Source organism: Rhinoraja longicauda, chromosome 6 (genome assembly GCF_053455715.1).
Source record: "Rhinoraja longicauda isolate Sanriku21f chromosome 6, sRhiLon1.1, whole genome shotgun sequence".
Lineage (NCBI taxonomy): Eukaryota > Metazoa > Chordata > Chondrichthyes > Rajiformes > Arhynchobatidae > Rhinoraja > Rhinoraja longicauda.
Genome location: NC_135958.1, coordinates 29,156,016 through 29,176,380, shown reverse-complemented (window position 1 = coordinate 29,176,380; position 20,365 = coordinate 29,156,016). Strand labels below are relative to the sequence as shown.

The window sequence follows — 20,365 nt, the reverse complement described above, 5'->3', positions numbered from 1 at the left end:
AAAGGCAGCACAGGCCGCACAAAGCAAATGCAGGCACCAGTGAGGAAACAAACAGAACCTGACTTCAGGTGCTGTCTGTGTGGAGTTTGCACATTCTCCGCATGACCGCATGTGCTTCCTCCAGATTTTAGTTTAGATTAGTTTAGAGATACAGCGTGCTCCAGATTCCTCGCACGGGCTTGTAGGTTAATTGGCACTCTGTAAATGATCCCCTGGTGTGTGGGGAGTGAATGTGATGACATTGAACTAGAGTGAACAGGTGATCTACACAGTGTGAACTCATTGGGCCAAAGGGCCTGTTTCTATGCTGTATCTCTAAACTAGACTAAAAACTTGGTGCGATGGCCATGTAACAATAAAAGCTGTGGATAGTAAGCAAGAGGTTTGAATTCCATTGGACATTACACAACTTCAGGATGACCAACATGTGGGCAGGGCTGTGACAAAAGCAATACGGCAGGTCATTTGTAATGTGATCATTGTAAGTTCATCTGTACTGCTGATGCTGATCCTGCTGTGAACATTGGGCTGGGCTGTGGAGAAGATTCCCTTCAATTTTCCTTGAAGTAGTGCCAAAGAATCTGTTGTTCCCAATTAAGAAGGCGGTTGGACATCCCATCAGTACTACACTTTCTGGGCCCCATATCTGAGGAAGGATATGCTGGTGTTGGAGAGGGTCCAGAGGAGGTTAACGAGAATGGTCGGGTTAATGTATGAGGAATGTTTGATGGCTCTGGGCCTGTACTCACTGGAGTTTAGGAGGATGAGGAGCGAATCTCATTGAAACATACCAAATAATGAAAGGCCTGGATAGAGTGGATGTGGAAACGACGTTTCTAGTGGGGGAGTCTGAGACCAGAGGGCACAGCCTCAGAATAAAAGGGCGTACCTTTAGGATGGAGTGGAGGAGGAATTTATTTAGCCAGAGGGTGGTGAATCTGTGGAATTCATCGCCACAGATGGATGTGGAAATCTAGCCATTGGATATTATTAGGTTTGTGATTAGTAAAGGTGTCAAAGGTTACGGGGAGAAGGCAGGAGAATGGGGTTGAGAGGGAACAAATAGATCAGCCATGATCAAATGGTGGAGCAGATTCAATGGGCCGAATGGCCCAATTTTGCTCCTATGTCTTGTGATCTTATGCTAAAAACATTTGTCTAGAAATTGTAGAGAATTGTGGGTGCAGCCCAGACCATCACACAAACCAGCCTCCCTTCCATTGACTTCATTTACACTTCACACTGCCTCAGCAAGGCCACCAGTGTAATTAAGGATGAGTTTCACCCCGGTCACTCCCTCTTATCCCCTCTCGCATTAGGCAAGAGGTATAGATGTGTGAAAAAGCATTCCTCCAGATTCACAGGCAGTTTCTTCCCAGCTGTCATCAGGCAACTGAACAATCCTAACAACAATCAGAGAGCAGTTGTGAGCTACCATCGACCTCATTGAAGACCCTTGGACTATCTTTAATCGGACTTTACTGGACTTTATCTTGCACTAAACATTATTCCCTTCATCATTTATATGTATGCTGTGGAAGGCTTGATTGTGATCATGTATAGTCTTTCCACTGACAGGTTAACACACAATAAAAGCTTTTCCCTGTGTCTCGGTACACATGACAATAAAACTAAACTAAAGCTTTACATTCTGGGTTGAGATTTGAATGAAGGAGCCAGTCAGAGATGCAACTGGTCCTCACTGCATGACATTGGCATCCAACAAAGATCCCTGAATTCCAACCAACATCTGAACATCACATCATAAATTGTGGCCGTTTTTTGCTGATTGGTATGGCTTACCTCAAGCACAGGTTTGGCATTGTTGCAAATAGACAGGATGTGCGTGATTCCATTCTTGGCCAGATTGTCTTTATCCTGGGAGTCTACAGGCAAGGAGAGGTAATACAAAGTCCATTTTTACAGTGGCAAAGTATACCTGTGTAAAAACAATACTGTGAATGGACAGCGTGCGTTACGATGATGTAATCAAGTTCTTTACAACTAGTGTAGGAAGGAACTGCAGATGCAGGTTTACACCGAAGATAGACACAATATGCTGGAGCAACTCAGCGGGTCAGGCAGCATCTCTGGATAGAAGGAATGGGTGATGTTTCGGGTTGAGACCCCTTCTTCAGTCTGCCTGTCTGTCCTGTCCCGCTGAGTTACTCCAGCATTTTGTGCCTATCTTCTATACAACTAGGATTGTTTAACATCATTCCCTCAGTTAGTTTACATTAGCACATGCAGTTGCACTTGACTTAGGGATTTTCAATACTACTTTTTTACAAAATTGCTTATTTTTCAAACAGGGCACAGTAAACATGATAGCCAAGCTCAAAGTGTGATAACAAAGAAAAGACTCCAGAGTAACTCAACGGTTCGGGCAGCATCCCTGGAGAACATGGATAGGTAACGTTTCGGGTCAAGACCAGTCTGAAGAAACCTGTAGGTCCCAATCTGGAACATCGTATTTCCCTGATCTCCAGACATGCTGCCTGACCCGCTGAATGACGCAAGCATTTTTTTGTAAGCCAGCATCTGCAGTTCCTTGTGTCTACGCAACAACAGAAATCCAACTCTGGCTGTGGAAACCCCGACAAAGGAGCAGAAATTGGAGAAAATACACTGCGGATCAATATGCTTTGGAACGGGGATGTAGGCCATTGTTTCGGGTGGAGTTTGCTATCAGAATCATCCTGATGAAACACCCCACCTAATCAGTGGCAAAGAACAGTGGGTTGCAATCATGCCTTCCTGTCTCTCTGCACTTGTGCAGAAAATAAAACAGCTCCAAAAATAGACCACATTCCGTGAAATGACTGCAAAGAATGCATCTTTGCTGCCTCTTCCAATCAAGCCCCTGAACTGAATGTTTACAGGCCTCTGCTTTGTTCTGCTCGAAGAATGTGTGTCAATGTTAACAGCCAGAAGTTATCAGAACAGTGCTGCCATTTATCCACACATTGACCTTTAACTTCCTCTCTTAAATATTCCCTGCCTCTGTCTTTCTTTGCAAAAACAGCTTCCAAATAAATGATTTTCTCTCCTCGTATTTGCCCGTGCGCCTGCCCTGAAGCCACTGTGTCTTGTCAGGTTCGGTGAGGTAGAGATACAGAGATAGAGTGCAGAAACAGTCCCTTCGGCCCCCCCAAGTCTGTGCCGACCAACAATCTCCGTACTCTAGCAGTATCCTACACAATAGGGACAATCTTACAACTTACCAAAGCCAATAAACCTACAACCCTGTACGTCTTTGGAGTGTGGGAGGAAACCAGAGCACCCGGAGGATACCAATATGGTCACAGGGAGAACGTACAAACTCCATACAGACAGCACCCGTGGTCAGGATAAGGCAGCAACTGTGTCGCCCAAAATCACGAGGATCCGCTGGGTGTTGCCATATCTCCCAAAGTTGGTGCAGGAATCTACCTAACCAGAGAGCCCAAACCCTGCCTGCCCGAGTCTGACATTCCTTGGGCATGCAATGAATCAAAAAACATATTGGAAAATGCACAACGCAGGCTGTGTTATTTTGATAGTTCAAGAGAGAGAGAGAGATGATTAAATGGAGATGTGTAAGAGAATTAAATTAGGTAAAATGGAAACTATTTCCTCTGATGGAGATGTCCAGACAGGTGGGAATAATTTTAAACTTGGAGCCAAGATATTCTGAGATGGAGTCAAAGAAAGGTTAAAGACTGTGATGAATGGAAAATTCCAAGAAATTAGACTTTTTCTATGTAAGGTTATTGGAAACCTTTAGATTGGTTTAGAAATACAACATGGAAGTAGGTCCTTCAGCCCACTGAGTTCACATCAACCATCATTCACCTGTTCACACAAGTTCTATGTTATTCCACTCTCTACACATCAGAGGCGATTTACAGAGCCCAGTTAACCTACAATTCCACACGACTTTGGTATGTGGGAGGAAACCGGAGGACCTGGAGGCAACCCATGCAGTCACAAGGAGACCGTGCAAACTCCTCACAGAAAGCACCCAAGCTCAGGATCGAACCCAGAGCTCTGGCATTGTGAGGCAGCAGCTCTACCAGCATCGGTGTAATGCCGCCCAGAAATGTTTTAAACGAGTTATAAAAAAGATATGGAACCCAGGGAGGACAAGGAGTCGTAATCCCGTTGAATGTCAAACCGTGCCCGGAGAGTGAAAGCCCACTGTAGTTGCTCTGCATGGATTATCGTGGGGACGGCAAAGGGAACGCTAGGTATTGTTAACATAAAGTCTGAGCACTGATTAACATCCTGTCGTTTAATGTTGACAGTTTCGCAGTAACACTAAAAATACACACAGGAAATATTGAAAAGCTTGCGATATGCATGGCAAGCTTTCAACCAGTGAAATATAGCCAAGGAAATGGCTTTTGCTGCTGTGTATACACCAATATTTTTTCTTAAAGGCAGCACATTCAGCGAACAAGGACATAAATAGAGGAGGCATATTTCATATTCATGCCTCTGTATTAATGTGGGTGTTAATGTGTTTGTTATAAACAGATATTTAATTCACATTTAAAACAAGGAGATGAATTGCTTCGTGAAGATAGACACAAAGTTGCTGGAGTAACTCAGCGGGTTTGGCATTATCTCTGGAGAAAAATGCTGAAGTTGCTGCCTCACAGCGCCAGGGTCCTGGATTTGACCCTTCTGAAGAAGGTTCTGAAAGCCCTGAAGCAGGGTCCCGACCCGATACATTACCCATCTTTTTTTCCCCAGAGATGCTGCCATACCCGTTGAGATACTCCAGCATCTGTGTCTATCTTTGGTATAAACCAGCATCTACAGTTTTTTGTTTCTACAAGTGTTTAGTGAACCTTAGTTTGAGGATCCCACCATCTCAGCAGCCAGGGAGTTGGAGATTATTGCATCAGCCACATTTTGTGTGTTATAGAGCATGGAAACAGGCCATTCGGCCCAACTTGCCCACACCGACCAACATGCCCTATCTACACTAGTCCCACCTGCCTGTTTGCCCCATATCCCTCTAAACCTATCCTGCCCATGCACCTGTCCATATGTTTTTAAAACGTTGTGATAGTACCTCCACAAATACCTCCTCCGGCAGCTCATTCCATATACCTACCACCCTTTGTGTAAAGAAAGTTGCTCCGTAGGTTCCGATTAAATCGTTCCCCCCTCACCTTAAACCTATGTCCTCTGGTTCTGGTGATGGGTAGAGGTTACTGATGTGCAGTTTGTCCCTCTCACTGTAACCACTGCACAAATCAAAGATAGACACAACATGCTGGAGTAACTCAGCTGGAGTAACTGAGACATCATCCTTGGAGAACGTGGTTAGGTGACGTTTTGGGCCAGAACTCTTCTTCAGACATAATCTCCTGGAACCACAGAACAAGTTGCAACAGAACCATTCAGATCCTGTCCAGCCCTTCAAAAGAGTTGTCCAAATGGTCCCAGCCCACTCTTGTGCCAGATAGCCCTACAAATGTTGTTCCTCCATTATTAGATCTGTTTCTACCGCCTAACCAGGTAGTGTATTTAAGTCGCAATGACATGACTATAAAACTCTCTTCTTGTCACCTCTCCTCAAATTCATTGGCCCATAGTCGGCACAATGGTTCACAGATAGAGTTGCTGCCTTACAGCACCAGAGACCCATGGTTGATCTTGACTTAAGAGTGCTGTCTGTACAGAGTTTGTACGTTCTCCCTGTGACCGGGTGGGTTTTCTCCAGGTGCTCTGGTTTCCTCCCACACTCCAATGACGTGCAGGTTTGTAGGTTAATTGACTTCGGTAAAATTGTAAATTGTCCCGAGTGCATCGGATTATGCTAGTGTACGGAGCGATTGCTGGTCGGCGCGGACCCGATGGGCCGAAGGGCCCGTTTCCGCGTTGTATGGCTAAACTAAACTAAAATAAACCAAACTCTCTGTGCTGAATGTTGAGAATCTCTCCCAGCTCTCTGTAAAATCCCATGAGTGCTTACGTTACTCTCAGTCACATTGACAGTTCCTGTGGCAGTGACAGCAATCAAACTGCAGCCTCCCGAAGCTTTTAATTGCAAATAAATGCACTCAAACATCCACCAGAACCACTAAATATTCCAGTGCTAGCATCGTCAAAATGTCTTCCTGAGGTTCAGCCTCAGTTGCCATGGAGATAGAATCAGTGGATCGGGTATCGAATCAGTGGATGAGGAATTTAGGTTGTGCCAGGGACTATTTTCCTGCTGTTTATTTAGATAGTCCTTCTCACCCAGAACTGGTTATCAGACAAGCTTGCCAACGACTTAGAGATAGTGGAAGAGCCAAGAGAGGTGGAATGAGTGGGGTTCAGCTGCAAGTTTAAACTGATGCATTTCACATGATATTACCAGGGGGAAACATGTGGACAAGGTTGAAGCAACAAATGAGGAATCCTCAGGGAATACCAAAGTAGGAGTGCAAGAGTAGGCATGGAACCAATTGAAGGTGATTCTCAGACTAAAAGAGTTGAGATAAACTGGTGCCACCAAAAAGAAAAATGGTTAATGCATTTTAAACCCATGGTGATTTTGAACATAGGATCTTTTACCCAGAGTAGAGGAATCAAGAACCAGAGGACATAGATTTAAGGTGAGAGAAACATAGAAATATAGAAACTAGGTGCAGGAGTAGGCCATTCGGCCCTTCGAGCCAGCATCACCATTCAATGTGATCATGGCTGATCATCCAGAATCAGTACCCTGTTCCAGTTTTTTCCCCCAATCCCTTGATTTCATTAGCCCTAAGAGCTATATCTAACTCTCTCCTGAATACATCCAATGAATTGGCCTACACTGCCTTCTGTGGCACAGAATTCCACAGATTCACAATTCTCTGGGTGAAAACGTTTTTCCTCCTCTCAGCCCTATAGGGCTGGGGGGGAAAGAGGGGAAAGATTTAATGGGAACCAGAGGGGCATTTGTTATCCCCCCACAGAGGGTGGTGGGTATATAGAACAAGCTACTAGAGGAGGTTGGTGAGGCAGGTACTATAACAACATTTAAAAGACATTTGGAAAGGAAAGGGAAATGGATGGGAAATGTTTAGAAAGATATGGGCCAAATGCGGCCAGGTGGGACTAGAGTAGATGGGGCATCTTGATCAGCAGAGCAAGGTGGGGTGAAGTGCCTGTTTCCATGATGTATGACTCTATCTTGTATTTAACCAGTAATAACCACACTTACCTCTAATATTTCCCAGGTAGAGGCCATCCAATATCTAGCAAAATAAAAAGATTAAGTTAAGTATCTATTTCCAAATCCTAACACCACATCCACAATCTCAGGCTCTGCAGTATATGTAGCTGCCAGCAAGTGCGTTCTGCATTATGTAATAGAAGAAAATCTATCAACAATACACTCGGTGAACTGCATGGTTAATATCAGAGTGACACAGAGCAAACAATACCACCAATTCTCAGTCTACATTTGTCAAGCAACCTTGGGTGAAGCTGCACTTGCCCCCAGTAAAAGATTTGCGGGCGGGTGGAGAAAGGGAGTGTTGAGAAGGCAAAGCCGAGTGTATCTATTGACAACACCAGCCACCAGCTTCCACTAACTACACACGTGCATGGGAATCGTGTAAAAGTGAAACCAGGCTTTGTGCTATTTCCCCTGCAGATATCCAGACTGGTAATATTGTGCAGAAACAAATTGTCGGAGGAACTCAGCAGGTCTGTGGAGCGAGAGGGCATTCTTCTGGGACCCCCTCCTTCAGACCGAGGGAGTAGCGGGGAAAAGGCTGGTAGAGTGTCGTCAGGAGAAGGGACGAGGTTAACACTGGCAAGTGATAGGTGGATATAGGTGAGGAGGAGCCAATTGGCAGATAGGTGGGGATAGTAACAAAGACTGCAGATGATTGGAGACAAAAGGGTGCGAACATTGAGTCAGATAAAGAAGAGGGGTGGGATAGCAGTGGAATGGTATTGGGACTGAGGAGAGCAGCAAAAAAAAAATGTGGGACCCATTGGGCCCCAAGGGAAAGGGAATCATAAACTAGATGGCAGAGGTTTAAGGGGAGAGGGAAATTTAAAAGGGATCTGAGGAGCAACATCTTCACATGAAGGGTGGTGTATAAATGGAACAGAGAAAGTGGTTGAGGCAGGTACACACTGACAACGTTCAATAGGCATTGGACAGGTACATGGATAGGATAGCTTGAGAGGGATATGGGCAAACACTGGCAAATAGGATTAACGTAGGTGGGCATGGTGATGGATGATTTGGGTCATGGAGCCTGCTTTCATGCTGTATTGCACAGTTTGTAGTTTAGTTTTGGGTTGGAGATACAGCGTGGAAACAGGCCCTTCGGCCCACCAAGTCTGTGCCGACCAATGATCACCCGTTCCTACACACTGGGGATAATTTACAGAAGCCAAATAACCTACAAACCTGCACGTCTTTAGGATGTGGGAGGAAACCGAGGCACCTGGAGAAAACCCACGTGGTCATGGGGAGAACGTACAAACTCCCTACAGACTGCACCCGCAGTCAGGATCGAAGCCGGGTCTCTGGCGCTGCAAGGCAGCAACTCTACCGCTGCTCCATTGTTCTGCCCCATGTTTTATGACTTTAAGCTGAAACTGGATCACAGCAACTAGAAGAGAGATACTATGCAATCCAAGTTCCAGAGTAATATATCATGAATAGAGAAGGGATAGATGGAAGGGGAGTGTTGAAACATGTAATTGGAGGTGAAGAGGAAATTGCCCTTAATCTTTCACATCTGTATCTCCAAAAGGTTCATTTACAATGTTACTCTATTTTTGACCAAAATGTCCTAAATGTGGTAAATGGCTGGCTGTTGACATGTTGCAGACTCGGGAAGAGACAGCAATGACCTCCTTGACTCCCCATCTAGGTTTTGAGATATGTGTAATATGTCCCGCATAGCTGGAGTCAGCAGCTGTTCAAATTTGTGCCTCTTTGTAAAACTTCACAGATGTGAGACCAACTGTGAACAACTTGACATACTGTATACAGCAACCAGACACACTTGGCTGCACCAATCCTTTACGCATTAAACTCCTTTTGTATTTTTTTAGGACAGAATCTCCCATCTATCATGTCGTTTTTACAAATGGGATTAGGCAGAGCTACAACTTGCAGGGGGAGGAGAAGGTGAGTCCTGGGATCAGTGCTTACAGGCAAGAACTCTCTCTTCCCTGTCTCCACAAGAGCAACCTTCAGAATATCGCCGCTGTAAAGTTCATAAGTTATAGGAGTAGAATGAGGCCATTCGGTCCATCGAGTCCCGGCTGTTATCAGGCAACTGAATCATCCTACCACAACTAGAGAGCAGTCCTGAACTTCTATCTACCTCATTGGTGACCCTCGGACTATCTTTGATTGGACTTTACCGGCTTTATCTTGCACTAAACGTTATTCCCTTTATCATGTATTCGTACACAGTTAAAGGCTAGATTGTAATATTGTATTGTCTTTCCACTGACCGGTTAGCACGCAATAAAAGCTTTTCACTGTACTTTGGTACACGTGACGGTAAACTAAACTCAAGTCTACTCCGCCATTCAATCATGGCTTATCTATCGTTCCCTCACAACCCTGTTCTCCTGCCTTCTCCCCATAACCCCAAACACCCATACTAATCAAGAATCTATCAACCTCCACCTTAAAAATATCCATGGACTTGGCCTCCGCGGCCTTCTGTGGCAATGAGTTCCACAGATTCACCACCTTCTGACTAAAGAGGGTCCTCCTTATCTCCAACTATAGACAGTAACAAATATCCAGGCCATCAATTGTGCTCTAGCTATCTACCTAGATGGAGGTCAATTGCTTAAATATTCAATCAAGGTCTACTTCTTCGTATGTTATGCAAACAAAATTATATGAAAAATAAAATGTTAAGACAATCCGCGTGGCCCGTGAAGAATGTTTTTTTTGTTTAAGAAGTGTTGTGGTTTAGGTTTATTATTGTCACATGTACCGAGGTACAGTGAAAGGCTGTGTTTTGCATGCTGTCCCAACAGATCAGGTATGCCATACATAAACACAATCAAGTCAAACTCGAGTACAATAGATAGACCAAAGGGGAAGATACAGAGTGCAGTATATACACTGATCAGCCAAAACATTATGACCACTGACAGGCAAAGTGAATAACATTGATTATCTTGTTACAATGGCACCTGTCAAGGGGTGGGATATATTAGGCAGCAAGTGAACAGTCAGTTCTTGAAGTTAATGTGTTGAATGCAGGAGAAATGGGCAGGAGTAAAGACCTGAGCAACTTTGACAAGGGCCAAATTGTTATGACCAGACGACTGGGTCAGAGCATCTCTGAAATGGCAAGGCTTGTGGGGTGCTCCCGGTCAGCAGTGGTGAGTACCTACTGACAGTGGTCCGAGGAGGGACAAACCACAAACCGGCGACAGGCAGGGTGTTGGGTGCCCAAGGCTCATCGATGCGCGAGGGCAACGAAGGCTATCCCGTCTGGTCTGACAGAAGGTCTACTTTGGCACAAGTCACAGAAAATTTTAATGGTGGTCACGGGAGGAATGTGTCACAATACACAGTGCATCGTACCCTGCTGCGTTTGGGGCTGCACACGGAGGACCAACAGCATATTAGGCAGGTGATCATAATGTTTTGGCTGATCAGTGTAGTTCTCAGCACTGTAGCACATCGGTTCCATGGACAAAGTCCAATGACCTCAGTGGGGTAGAGGTGAATCAGACAGTACCCTAGCTTATGGAAAGACCATTCAGAAGCCTGATAATAGAAGGGGAGAAGGTGTTCCTGAGTCTGGGGCTGTGCACTTTCACGTTTCTGTACCTTCTGCTGTACGGGAGCAGGGAGAAGAGGATTGACCAGGGTGGGACGAGTCTTTGATTATGTTGGCTGCTTTTCCGAGGCAGTGTGAACAGTGAACAATGGACAAGTCATGCCTGGGTGCCACGTCCATGATTTAGCCATGAGTGACCCCCATGCAGCCTCCAAGCTTATCGCACAGAAACTGCATCTGTGAAGCCAGTCAGAATGCCAAAAACAATTAGGCAAGAGGAAGCACATTGTTGTGCTTTTTTAAGAAGCTTGCTATGCACAAACCTGCTGCTGTTTCCCTGCTTATATGTTTATTCGTTCATGGGATCTATTTATTGCTGTAATATATCCTGCATGTATTGCCTATTTCGAATTGGCCCTGAGTACGTGGTCGTGAGCTAGTATCATGTGGAATGTATATCCACAGTGCTACTGACTGATTCATTCAATGATTCGGCACGGAAACAGGCCCTTTGGCCCACTCAATCCACGCCGACCATCGATCACCAGCTCACACTTGTTCTAAGTTATCCCACTTTCACATTCACTCCCTACACGCTCGGGCTAATGCAGAGGCCGATGAATTTACAAACCCCCACATTCTGTGCTGTATTGCTCTATGTGTCGGAAGGAACTGCAGATGCTGGTTTATACCGAAGATAAGACACAAACTGCTGGAATAACTCTGTGGGACAGGCAGCATCTCTGGAGAGAAGGAATGGGTGACGTTTCGGGTTGAGACCCTTCTTCGGACTTCTGTCTGCATTGCTCTATGTTCTATGTCGGAGCACTTAGCTTGAAGGCTCAACACATAACAAGTCTCTGTACGTGGTCTTGCAGGTAGTGTAGGAAAATAACTGCACATGCTGGTACAAATCGAAGGTATCACAAAATGCTGGAGTAACTCAGCAGGTCAGGCAGCATCTAGGAGAGAGGGAATGGGTGACGTTTCGGGTCTGAAGAAGGGTCTGGACCCGAAACGTCACCCATTCCCTCTCTCCTAGATGCTGCCTGACCCGCTGAGTTACTCCAGCATTTTGTGATATCTTTGGTCTTGCAGATAAATCAATATCTATATAATCAGCCATGATCATATTGAATGGCGGTGCAGGCTCGAAGGGCCGAATGGCCTACTCCTGCACCTATTTTCTATGTTTCTATGTTTCTATGTTAATGCCAAGTAAAGATTAACAAAGAAGACAGTAGTTCCTCTTTGGCTTTTTTGAAAAGCATTCATAATTCTTCCTTAAAATTGCTATCCTTGCCATTTTCCTGTGACCATTGGCATGGTATCATGATTGTCCACATGTACCTACAACAGTGCATGACATAACAGATCTGATCATTGGGCTACTGACGGCTCCAAGTTTAACCATGTCACTGGTGAATAGATGGTGCAATATGTATGTCCCGGTGAGCTGGAAAGCATGCACAGAAGATTTTCAAGGATGTTGCCAGGACTCGAGAACCTCAGTTATAGAAAGAGATTGCCCAGGCTAGGACTTCATTCCTTGGAACACAAGGTGTGATCTTATAAAGGTGTGTAAAAACATAAGGGGAATACATAAGGTGAATGCACAGAGTCATTATGAATGTAGGGCATCAAGAATCAAGAACCAGGGGACATAGGTTTATGGTGAGAAGGGCAAGATGTAATACACATTTGAGGGGCAACTTTTTCACACTTTGGGTAGTGGTAATATGGAACGAGCTGCCAGAGTAGGTCATTGACACAGGTACCACAACAGCATTCAAAAGACACTTACACAGGTACATGGATAGAAACGTTTGAAAGGGATATGGGCCAAATGCAGGCAAATGGGACTAGCTTAGATGAGAATCTTGGTCATCTTGGACAAATTTGGCCAAAGGGCCTGTTTCCATACTGTATGACTATGATTCGTTGACAGTTTCAGCATCCATGACAAAACTCAGCAAGCATTCAGGATAATAAATGAATGGACATATCATCTGAAGCGAACAATACCTTGGAGATTAAAGGAGAATGTGATGTTATCATAAGAATCCAAAAAAAAAGTAGTATTTGAGCATGATTAAACAATAATCCTTGTAGAGAATCCATCAGAAACATAGAGCCTACTGACAAATCTTCTTGCCAGGCAGAATATGTTTAAAGATACGCAGGCATTGGAAGATTACTTTAACCGGAAGCTATTTGAAATAGGTGAAATCTGCAGGTCTAAGGCAAGTACTCGATATTCCCAAGGAACAAGCACTTTGCCAAGAAACACAAGCAAAAAGGGCAAGAAAGAATTAAAGGCAAAATAAAAATAGAATGGAAATCACTGAGAAAGCGACCGGCACTTTTGCAAGCTAACATCTGCAGTCTTTACTTTAGAGATAGAGTGTGGAAACAGGATCTTCGGCCCACCGAGTTCACGCCAACCAACAATCCCTGTACACTAGCACTATCCTACACACAAGGGATAATTTACAATTTTTACTGAAGCCAATTAACCTACAAACCTATATATCTTTGGAGTGCGGGAGGAAATCAGAGAACTTGGAGAAAATCCAAGCGGCCACAGGGAGAATGTACAAACTCCAAACAGACAGCACCCATAGTCAGGATCAAACTCAGGTCTCTGACGCTGTAAGGCAGCAATTCTGCAGCTGCGCCACTGTGCCTTCTCCTTGGAAGATGGCAGTCATGTAAAATATATATTACGAGTTGTTCATTTTGAATAAAATCAAAGAGACTAAAAGAAGGAGACTTGCACAAGTGGTGAGGAACATGTTTCATTGAAAAAAACATGTCATAGCTATGCAATTTTAGGAACGTTTTAAGATTCCACTTCACACAATAGGTTTGTGTGCTGACTAATGTATTCCATCAAAAGCGCTCAGTACAAAAGAGCCTGATATTTGAATTTAAATTTAAAATTGCTGCGTCAATTCCTGGAGAATTTTGTTCACCATAAGAAAGTGATGTAGTCGCTGTCCGCTGTCAGAGAAGGGAAAGTCCAAGTGCTTCAGATACCAGAGAATGGTCACCTTTTGCCAGTGCTGAAATTTAAGCAAAAATGCTTTTTAAGTGTCGATCTGAGACACCAAGAATCTTCTTATAGTTTGGCAGTGCATTTGGACAAAGAAGAACTGCTACTGTATAGATCCATGCAACAGGCAGAAGTGGCAGGAAACAGACAAAGATTTGAGTAAAGGCGTTGATTAACAACCACACATGTATTGATAATACTGCAAGGTGTTTGACAATGAATCAAGGCACCTTACCTGAGCAAGTTCAGTCAGATGGCATTGATGGGAAGTGATGTTACAGTGAAGTCCTACTTTGGTGAAGTCCTATTGACATTAGGGCAAATGGTGTGCAAAGTGCAACGCCACAGAAAACCATACAGCTACCCACCAATGTAGCAGACTCTAAACAATGAGAATCTTTAATGGGGAAGGAGCAATGTGTTGGAGTAACTCTGTGAGTCAGGCAGCTACTGTGGAGGGGATAGTCTATGTTTCACTCTTCTTTTCTCCTTACGTGATTCCCTTTTGTCTCCCTTTCCTCTCTAGCCTTGGTCACTTACTCCACCTATCTGCGAATCAAACCCTCCCCCCCCCCTTACCTGTATCTACCTACCACTTGCCAGGCTTTTACCCACCCCCACCTCTCTTTTCCTGCTTTCTCCCGCCTACTTCAAATCAGTATAAAGAAAGGTCCAACCCAAAACGTCATCTGTCCATTCCTTCCACAGATGTTGCCTAACCCGCTGGGTTACTCCACGACTTTATTTTTTACTCTAGAATTCAGCACCTGCAGTCCATCTCATGGGAAGGAAGAACAGTTTTAGCTGTGACAATGGAGTGCCATAAAATGGCTCGGAAGGAGCTACAGATGCTGGGTTACACCAAAGATAGGCACAAAATGCTAAAATGGCACACAGTTGGATCGGTATTGCTTTATGTTTGAAGGTGGTTCCACCTGAATAACAGTGCAGAGATTCATATTACACTAAATGCACAGCCAAAGTACTGCATGCTCAGACCAATGCCATATGCTCTAAAGCATCAAATTGAGATGGAGATGAATCAAGATGTGCTTGTAAAATTGACCAGAGTGAGTTGGCCATATTAATGTTGATCATACATAAAACAAACAACCAACATGGCTGTGTGGAGACATCAAAGTCAACTACACTAAGAATAGAAAATGGACAACAAGCACTGGCCACTCTGCAAGAGGTATATGTGGAGTTAGCTGAATCAAAGATATTGATGAAATTAGACTTCTCCCATCCCTGTGCACAATTGAATGTTGGCAATGATAGTCAGCGCTACCTGACCATCAACACATACAATGGGCTTCACTCATGCACAACGTTACCTGAAAGCTAATGGTAAAGGATTGGTAACTTCATGGCCTGGTTCGGCAACTTGAATGCCCAGGAATCAAGGAGCTTACAGAAACTGGTGAACATTGTCCAGTCCATCATGGATACTGACCTCCCCACCATCTATTGGAGGCACTACCTCAAAAAAGAGTGGACTTGATGGGCCGAATAGCCTAATTCTGCTCATACAACTTATCATATCATCATATCATATATATACAGCCGGAAACAGGCCTTTTCGGCCCACCAAGTCCGTGCCGCCCAGCGATCCCCCTACATTAACACTATCCTACACCCACTAGGGACAATTTTTACATTTACCCAGCCAATTAACCTACATACCTGTACGTCTTTGGAGTGTGGGAGGAAACCGAAGATCTCGGAGAAAACCCACGCAGGTCACGGGGAGAACGTACAAACTCCTTACAGTACAGCACCCGTAGTCAGGATCGAACCTGAGTCTCCGGCGCTGCATTCGCTGTAAAGCAGCAACTCTACCACTACGCTACTGTGTGACTGGGAGGGCTTGTAGATCTCCATTTGAAAGTAATGGCAACTAATGTTGCCTGCTGAATGTGGCACTGATGGAGTGAAACAGCCAAGTTCATTGGAGGTTGACTCCATGTTAATTCTCAATCTGAAGCGAACAGTGAGCTGTTAAACAAAAACTTTTCTGACTTTGCTTCCGTGGTTATGTAACTTTGCTATCATCTAGAACATATTTACCTTACACTTTACACTTATTAATATATCCCTGCACCCTGCATTCGACTCACTAATAAATCAACTTACAAGTCTTCATTGCAGTAACATTTGGTAAAGATCTGTTGTGCTGTCATGGCAATGAGCTCCCAGTAGAGGCAGTGCAGCCCATCAACATCAGAGTTTTCCCAGCTTGTATTGCTGAGGTACCTCAGAATGCCAGCACTTCTACTGCATTACTGAATGTGATGATAGAATATCAAAAATATTCTTTTAAATAAGGAGATTGCGTAGGAACAGAGCTCCAACGTGCTTAATTACTGACTTTGTCTTCAAAACCCCCCATGAGTCCTTCACTACCCCGTTTAGTCTTCATTACCCTCACACCCATAGGTGATGCCACACAGGGGAGAAGACAAATACAGGGCAGTTCTGTGAACCTCAAGTCTGAGAATGGAAATGCGCAATCAAGACATTCACTGCTGAGACCCACTTACGATGTGAGTGTTGATGGGGAAGAGGAGATGAGTGACCACCCGGAGATGAGTGACCACCCACTGAGGAGTGACCACCATGAAGGCGCAAAAAGCAATTGTGTTTTAGTGTTGTTTGTTAAATACATTTTAGAAAGATAAAGATAAAGAAAAAGAAAAAAGTAGACAAAACAGAGATTTTATATAAGACAAGGGGGATGTTGTGATATTGCAGGGACTACTTTGTTGTATCACAAGGACTAATTTGTTTGCCTGTGTAGTAATGTCTATATAAGAGAATGAGGTGATTAGGTGGCCACTCTGGTTCCAGGTGGCGTGGAATAAACAGCCTGGATTTAAGCTCCAGCATTATAACCTTTTAAACACGTGTACTTGTGGTCCGTCCAGAGTCCTAACAAAGGTACAACAGATACCGGACCACGAAGTACAACAGTACCCACAGTCGATTTTGCAGGAAGGTCGCTCATTCAAAACTGTCTTACATGCAGCAGGTGGCAATGCTTGTTTACCCTAACGTTTATTCAGGCAGTCCCTCAGGATCAAGCACAACTTGCTTGTACTCCCATCTAGTGGGATCTGACATGGCTGATGACGCCAATGTGAAAGCTTGTACCATGTTCTCCAACCGAGACTGGCCAGAGACTGGCAAAGCCTCATACATGGAAGTTTTCATCTTAATTTTGAATCAATGCAAGGTATTGCTTCTCTCTATATCCTGCCCTACTATCCTCTGGATATTTCTCTGACTCTACGACTCTATGTCAGAAGTTGAGGGGAACCTTGATAGAAGTATACAAAGTTATGAGAGGAAAAGATAGGGTAGACACTCAGAACCTATTTCCCAGGGTGGAAATGTCCAACACCAGAGGGCATATTTATAAGAAGAGAGAGGGAGAAAGTTTAATGGAACAGCGCGGGCCAAGCTTATTTACCCAGAGAGTAATGGGCACATTGCCAGTGGTGGTGGTGGAGACAAATACGATAGTGGCATTTAAGAGGCTTTTTGGCCGGCACATGGAAGTGCGGGGAGTAGAGGGATATAGATCATGTACTGGCGGATGAGATCAGCGGAAGTTGGCATCATGTTTTGGCACAAACATTGTGGCCCCAGGGGCCCGTTTCTGTGTCGTGCTGTTCTATGATCTATGTTCTATCATCTCCATGAGTGGTCAGTATTAAATTATCTGTGATTATACTACTATGTGAGCAGTTTTGGGCCCCATATCTGAGGAAGGATGTGCTGGCATTGGAGAGGGTCCAGAGGGTCCATGGTCCCAAGAATGGTCCCAGAAATGATTGGGTTAACATATGACGAGCATTTAACCTCACTGGGCCTATACTCACTAGAGTTTAGAAGGATGGAGGTTTGAAACTTACCGAATAGTGAAAGGCCTGGATATAGTAGATGTGGAGAAGGTGTTTCCACCAGTGGGAGAGTCTGGAACCAGAGACCATAGCCTCAGAATAAAAGGATGTACCTTTGGAAAGGAGATGTGGAGGAATTTCTTTAGTCAGAGGGTTGTGAATCTGTGGAATTCAATAGACAATCGGTGCAGAAGTAGGCCATTCGGCCCTTTGAGCCAGCACCGCCATTCAATGTGATCATGGCTGATCATTCTCAATCAGTACCCCGTTCCTGCTTTCTCCCCATACCCCCTGACTCCGCTATCCTTAAGAGCTCTATCTAGCTCTCTCTTGAATGTATTCAGAGAATTGGCCTCCACTGCCCTCTGAGGCAGAGAATTCCACAGATTCACAACTCTCTGACTGAAAAAGTTTTTCCTCATCTCTGTTCTAAATGGCCTACCCCTTATTCTTAAACTGTGGCCCCTGGTTCTGGAAACTGTGGCCCCTGGTTCTGGAACTGTGGCCCCTGGTTCTGGAACTGTGGCTCCTGGTTCTTTAGCAATTCATTGCTAAAGATGGCTGTAGAGGCCAGTTCAATGGGTATTTTTAAAGGACAGATTAACAGATTCGTGTTTAGTAAGGGTGTCAGGGGTTATGGGGAGAAAGCAGGAGAATGGAGCTGGGAGGGAGAGATAGATCAGCCATGATTGAATGGCAGAGTAGACTTGATGGGCTGAATGATCTAATTCTGCTCCGATAACTTATGAAGCACCTTGAGTATTTTTACTGTTAAGATATCAGCAGTTGTTAAAAACATTTAGTTACACAAGGCATGGGTGATGCTGGAAATATGAAATAAAAGAGAAAATGCCGGAAATGCTCAGCACAGAAGTAAATCAATGAGAGACCAACATTTTGATGTGTGTTTACCAGAGCTCGTGTAAGCATGTGTTATTGGAATACCCATACTGGCAACTTCCTGTCAGCAAAACAGATAATGATCAAAATCGCAGGCATCCATCAATAACTTATAGGTAGATTTTAAAAAATGCTGGAGTAACTCAGCGGGACAGGCAGCATCTCTGGAGAGAAGGAACGGGTGATGTTTCGGGTCGAGACCCTTCTTCAGACTCGACCCGAAACCTCACCCATTCCTTCTCTCCAGAGACGCTGCCTGTCCCTCTGAGTTACTCTGGCTTTTTGTGTCTATCTTCGGTTTAAATCGGCAACTGCAGTTCTTTTCCACCAATAATTTATAGGTGTCGCTCTCCCACTTTAATTATCTGCACCTTCAGGAGAACAGCTTGAGATAGTTTTAATCACACTAACGCAATACTTTGCAGCAACTAGAAAAACATCATTAGTTCTCAGGATGACACCTTAAGCACCGACTGGGAGATGTTTATAATGGTGTTAAATATGAGACATATATTCCAGCTGCATGAGCAGATTAAGCATCTTTATAAAGCCTTTGGTCTATCCCCGTGATCCCCTTGCTGACGTCTGTAAACGTGAACAGATCCAAAACTCTGTTTCCCATCTCCTAACTCGCACTGTCTAGTTCATTCACCTCTGCTGTGCTTATTGATATTCACCTCTGCTGTGCTTATTGATATACACTGTCTCCCAATCTAGGAAAGCCTCCATTTTTTTAAAAACTTAGACTTGTTTTCAGATCCTTTCATGACCTTTCCCATCCCTCATTCAGCGATTCCTCACCACATGAACCTCCAAGATCCCTGTATCATCAGGAATTATTCTTGGTGTTGATTTTCATTCTGGGTTGTGTTTGTTGATCTCTAGTGGACCTCTACGGGGGTGTCACAACTGAACTCTGCTCTCTGAGCTTCTGCAGGCGTCGTGAGTCTAGAAATTCAAGTGATTACACATTGAACCGTGTCCCACCTGTCACCACCCCTCATTCAGTTCCATTCTTCACGTTCCTTTCCCATCAGATTCCAGGATATACAGCCTTTTGTTCTCCACTCCTCACCTCCCAACCTCTGTCACCATCCCCACCCTTCTCTCTCTCTCTCCTGTCTATCTGTTACCTGCCAACCCCTCCTCACCTGTATCATCCACCTACTGCTTGCCAGCTCTTGCTACACTTCCTCCCCATCTTGTTACACTGGGCGCCAAATATGCTGCCAACTATTTAGACTAGGGGACATTATTTTTGACGTTGCACTGCCATTGTCTATTTATTCGTCTGGTTGTTCCTTTATATATATACTGAACTATTTTTTTGTCGTTTATTATGAGTTTTATGGAATAATACATTTACATATCTGCTGTGCTGCTGCAAGTAAGAATTTCATTGTTCCGTTTCAGGACATATGACAATAAAACACCCACTACCTTTTCAATCTAGTTGAAGGGTTTCAACCCAAACCATCGACTCACCATTTCCCTCCACAGATGCTGCCTGACCCATTGCGTTCTTCCAGCTGCTCTACTTTTTCTGCTCCACATTCCAGCATCTTAGTCTCTTGTACCTCCACGGAATCTATCAGCTTGTCACGTTATGTGCCGAAGAGGTGATTGTTGCCGATGGCAATGTATATATTGACTCTGGCAAGAACGAAACAGCTGGCATTCGTGTAGTTCAATCTCTAGGCCAATGGTACGTGTGACAAGATGTCAAAGGCTAGTCGATAGCTAGCAGGTACAAC

At 44.4% G+C, this 20,365-nt stretch overlaps 1 protein-coding gene across 2 annotated transcripts in view; it reads right to left on the bottom strand.

Annotated features, from left to right (window-relative positions):
- dusp22a (dual specificity phosphatase 22a) overlaps nt 1–20,365 on the bottom strand; it is a 101,215-nt gene that overhangs the window by 73,810 nt on the left and 7,040 nt on the right. Inside the window, exons 3-4 of one of the 2 annotated variants that reach the window (XM_078401757.1) lie at nt 7,190–7,223; nt 1,804–1,886 (exon numbers count right to left, since the gene is read on the bottom strand). In XM_078401757.1, coding sequence (XP_078257883.1) covers nt 1,804–1,886; nt 7,190–7,223 — 117 coding nt within the window. The remainder of the gene's footprint in view (nt 1–1,803; nt 1,887–7,189; nt 7,224–20,365) is intronic. The other variant, XM_078401758.1, reaches the window with a different exon arrangement.